Source organism: Borostomias antarcticus (genome assembly GCF_949987555.1).
Source record: "Borostomias antarcticus genome assembly, chromosome: 11".
NCBI lineage: Eukaryota > Metazoa > Chordata > Actinopteri > Stomiiformes > Stomiidae > Borostomias > Borostomias antarcticus.
In genome coordinates, this window is record NC_140244.1 from 734,271 (window position 1) to 739,270 (window position 5,000).

At 45.7% G+C, this 5,000-nt stretch overlaps 1 protein-coding gene across 1 annotated transcript in view; it reads left to right on the forward strand.

The window, feature by feature from the left end:
- Positions 1 to 5,000, forward strand: part of LOC311315096 (integrin alpha-5-like) — a gene marked incomplete at its 5' end in the record, with an annotated part of 39,950 nt that overhangs the window by 21,479 nt on the left and 13,471 nt on the right. The window contains one exon of the mRNA XM_084445697.1: positions 3,040 to 3,107. Coding sequence (XP_084301823.1) covers positions 3,040 to 3,107 — 68 coding nt within the window. The remainder of the gene's footprint in view (positions 1 to 3,039; positions 3,108 to 5,000) is intronic.

Sequence of the window (5,000 nt, forward strand, 5' to 3'; positions counted from 1 at the left end):
ATTCAAATGACCATACAGCCGCGTAGGAAGATGTCCGCCCCAAAAAAATACTCTTGCAAAATAAAAAATATTAAAAAGCTATTTGTAAATTTGTAATGTAAATGCCCCCCCCCCTGGCCCTAACCCATAGCTTATAGTGCAGAAGGTGTGTGCATAGTTAGGACCTCGGTCGAATGCAATTTTTGCTCTCAACTCTCAACCCCTTAAGTGCACTAGAATACATTTACCCCTGCTCCGAGATCAGTGCACTAGAATACATTTACCTCTGCTCAGAGATCAGTGGAACGGTCTCGAAACCCAAAAGAGCAAACTGTGGGCTGAAATCAAACTGGTCTCAGATACCTTCATTCTAGGCTGTTTCTCTAGACCCCCAAACGTGCAACATGTTATGTTATGTTATGTTATTTATATATAACATGAGGTACAGAAATTAGAGATGTAACGGTATGAAAATTTCACATCATGATTATAGAGATCAAAATTATCACAGTTATCGGTATTATCGCGTTACTGTTAAAATGTGCTGAAAATGTTCAAAAACTACTGATACACACACTGAAATCGTTTCACCAAGTTTTATATTGAAAACCTCAAATAAAATTAGTAGCACTGCACCTTTTGTTTGTGTAAACATTAAAATAATGCGTCTGGGAGATGTAGTTTTGGGAGACTGTAGTTTTGGTTGATGCTGGACAGTCTTTACAGTGAGTTTTGTGTGGTAATCAAACACGGTTTTAGTGATCATTTTATCGCGATAAATTTAATTATATTTTATCACGGTTTATCACTAAACCAGTTATCGTTACGTCCCTAACAGAAATACACTTTGGGGTTGCAGAAACAGCGATATCTATCGAGCTTGTACCCACCAAATAATCATATATGGATTGATGGAAAACATATAAATAAGTAAAGTTCCCCTTTAAGCATACCTGAAAGTTTGCTCTTTTCATACCGTTCCATACGTCTCATTGTAGAGTGTAAACTTGATCAAGTTCCCTCAAAGGCATTACCTTTCTACTAAGCTACCAGACTATAACCTCACCACTAACTTCAACCATGTTATCTACATCTTGCCATATTTACATTTGGTGCCTGAGACATTTATTTAAATAGAAAGGGGGATGGTCAGAGGCAGCCATTTTGAAATTGACTTCATATGTAGTCCCACTCAACCCCATATGGCTGAGGGTCGGTCTCGAGACACTAGGTAGTGAATTACAAAGCGTGGTAGCTTTTTAGTAGCTTTCCTCCAAGGGGAGAAACATACTTGGGAGGGGGTTACGACCGCGCACAAACACAGACCGAGGACTGACAACCATTTCTGGGTGGGGCGCTGAGGACAAACATCTGGATGTGATTTGTTTGTGTATGTTGCCAGTCCTCTCCACCAGGCAGGAGCCAGGCCTCGAGCACGTGCATGTCTTTATATGTGTATGTGTGTATTAGACTAGAAGTGTCTGTGTGTGCCTGTGTCTTTCAGTGTGAGTGTGTGTGTGTGTGTGTGTGTGTGTGTGTGTGTGTGCGTGCACGTGGTTGCATGTGTGTGCTGGGGCACATGGGAGTGTTTGAAAGTGCCCCCATAAGTCTCTCAGTATTGGCAGAGAAACCAAAATGGCTTCACTAAATCAGAGCTGAAGGAATAACACGGACTGCTAATGCCTTCAGTAACATCCATGCTTACAGTGCTCCGACATGCTTTACAAACTTCCACTCTTTCTGCGCCTCTTGTGTTTCTCAAAAGCCCAATTAAAATTCCTCTGCTCGCCTTCTTCTCTGTCCAACGCGGGATAACAAGGAGACGAAGGAGCGAAAGGCAGAGAGTGAGGGAGGGTAGAGGGAGAGAAGATAAGCAGAGAGGAGTCGTCCCGTAGTGAGTGTCTGAGTATCGCGGCTCCCTGTGCTCATCCAGCCACCATCTTGAGTCGAACCTTCGATCACCACGTCGACTTGAAAGAATCGATAACGTTGACGGGACTCGAAACGCATAATCGCCACGGGGACAGGAGTGAGCGATCGCCACGGCAATTGTGGAATCTCCAACATAGAATTCTTTCTGTGGGGGGGAGGTGGGGGAGGTGGGGGGGGGGTAATGTGTTCCATATGTCGGGGATATGGGGGTATGGCAACACTGGCTTCACAGTACACAGAGCCATGGTGAAGAGAGAGCTAGAGAGAAGAAGGGAGGAGAGAGGGGGAGAAAGGGAGGGAATGGAGATCTGAGGAAAGAACAATACTAGTCTAATCAGATCATCTTCCACTTCTACCGGCGGTTTTGCCAAGTCGTTTGTCACAAAACACTGTGAGAGATCAAGTCCTACAGTATCCTCCCTCTGAGATGTGCGGTTTGCCTTCTTTCATCGCAACCTGTTCCCTTGTTTAATTGTGGTTTGAGTCTCTCTTCCTCGCAGGAATGGTCTCTCCCACCAAAATGAAACACCCCTTTAATACTGTAGGTAGGCTACTGTATCCATCATGCCTTCCTTCTCTGTACCTTCTAGTGGAGCTAGTGGAGCTAAGCTAGCTAGTGAAGCTAGTGGAGCTAGTGGAGCTAAGCTAGCTAGTGAAGCTAGTGGAGCTAGTGGAGCTAAGCTAGCTAGTGAAGCTAGTGGAGCTAGTGGAGCTAAGCTAGCTAGTGAAGCTAGTGGAGCTAGTGAGGCTAGTGGAGCTAAGCTAGCTAGTGAAGCTAGTGGAGCTAGTGGAGCTAGTGAGGCTAGTGGAGCTAGTGGAGCTAGTGAGGCTAGTGGAGCTAAGCTAGCTAGTGAAGTTAGTGGAGCTAGTGAAGCTAGTGGAGCTAGTGAAGCTAGTGGAGCTAGTGGAGCTAGTGAGGCTAGTGGAGCTAAGCTAGCTAGTGAAGCTAGTGGAGCTAGTGGAGCTAGTGAGGCTAGTGGAGCTAACCTAGTGAAGCTAGTGGAGCTAGTGGAGCTAGTGGAGCTAGTGAAGCTAACCTAGTGAAGCTAGTGGAGCTAGTGAAGCTAGTGAAAGGATACTGAGAATGGTTTCAAACTTTCCACCCCCCTTCACCTCTCTGTCCCGTAGGCTCACATACAGCTGGACTGTGGAGACGACAACATCTGTGTCCCGGACCTCAAACTGGCCGTTTACGGGTAATCTGAAATCACCTCGCCATTACCCGACACCGCGCATGTAACTCAAATACTTCACAATGGTTTTTCTCAGCTTGTTCACCTTTCCTCCCCCACCCCCTAGAAGTCACAGACCACAAAAGGTGAAAGTCATGCATTTATTGGTGTTTTTCATATAGTAGGTCTACTGGTTGGTAGGCCTACTGATTCTACTTGATGTTTAGTGATGTTTCTTCCTGCAGAAATAGATGAAAATGCGAGAGGTGAGAAAGATGAAGTGGAAGGTCTAATCTGGGAATAATATAAAAGGATAAAAGGTTTTGTTTAGGAAAACTCAACTCAAGCCCAAAATATGTTCCCCAGCACTTATGGGAAGAATTAGAAGACTTGTGTTTATAGCTCGTAACATGCACGCTACACGGCAAGTAGGCTACAGTTTTTTTTTCTTGGCTTGCCCGTATTTATCAAATGTTTATTAATAATGAATCATTCTTATGCTAACAGGGGCGACTGCCAAGCAGTTTTTGCAGTGTGGGTGAATGAAACAACCAAGACCATTCACAAAACCCTCACACTGTTCTCTCTCTCCCCGTTCTGTTTTTTTTTTTGTAGCATGTGACTTCTATTAGCAGAAGGAATTCAATCAGGTTGTGAGTTTCCCATGGAAAGTCAGAATCCTGCGTTTGCCTGAAAACTCGAACTGAATGAATCAGCATTTTCACTGAGACATTTCACTGAACTGTCATTCTGTTGAAATAAAACACACCATTTTTATTTATTTTTAAATCTCATGAATGGTTTGGCTTCCTGAGAATTCCCATGTGAACTGAGAGTATTGTTGTTCGTGACTTTTGAGGGCCATCGTGGAGACACTTCTCTCTATCTGGCTTTTGTTTGGTAACCTGCTGGTTCACTCTGGATCAAACACTCTTTTTCAATCAATCAATCAATCAATCAAAGCTTCATTTGTATAGCGCATTTCATACCCAGAGGCAACACAATGCGCTTTACAGAGAGCAAGGGAGGTGGGCATACGACCCACCCCTACATATTCCAGAGGGAAGCAAAAAAACAGTAATCACCCAGGGGCCAGAAAAGTGAGCTGTAAAAATGCTTCCCTGACCCCTCTTAACAAGGCGATCGAGCAAGCTCCTGGAGTATGTTTTCACTTGTTAGAATTGCTTACCCCAAAATAGAATTGAATGTCAACTTCATCTCTACAGTACCTCGCCAACCTAGAACCTACCCACCACCTCTTAGAACCTGCATTAGAACCTACCCACCACCTCTTAGAACCTGCATTAGAACCTACCCACCACCTCTCAGAACCTGCATTAGAACCTACCCACCACCTCTTAGAACCTGCATTAGAACCTACCCACCACCTCTCAGAACCCGCATTAGAACCTACCCACCACCTCTTAGAACCCGCATTAGAACCTACCCACCACCTCTTAGAACCCGCATTAGAACCTACCCACCACCTCTTAGAACCCGCATTAGAACCTACCCACCACCTCTTAGAACCTGCATTAGAACTTACCCACCACACTCTTAGAACCCGCAGTGTCGAGGATAGATTATCGGTAGTGATCGCCTCCCCTTGCGAGTGTGAAACCCGGGTCTTAATTGGAATCACCTGTGTGGTCGTCTCTCAGAGCGCGGGGGTCACTGTGTCCCGACCCCCAGAGGGAAGGAGGAGGGGGATGGGAGGGGGGAGGAGGAGGGGGATGGGAGGGGGGAGGAGGGGGATGGGAGGGGGGAGGAGGGGAGGGGGGAGGGGGGGACCCTCAATACTCCAACGTTCTCTTTCTACTCAGTTACCCTCATAGATTTAACGCTGCGATCGGTAGGAGGGGATAGGGGTGGTTAGGGGTGGCATAGAGTGGATTCATCTCCACGCTGGAAGTGTGT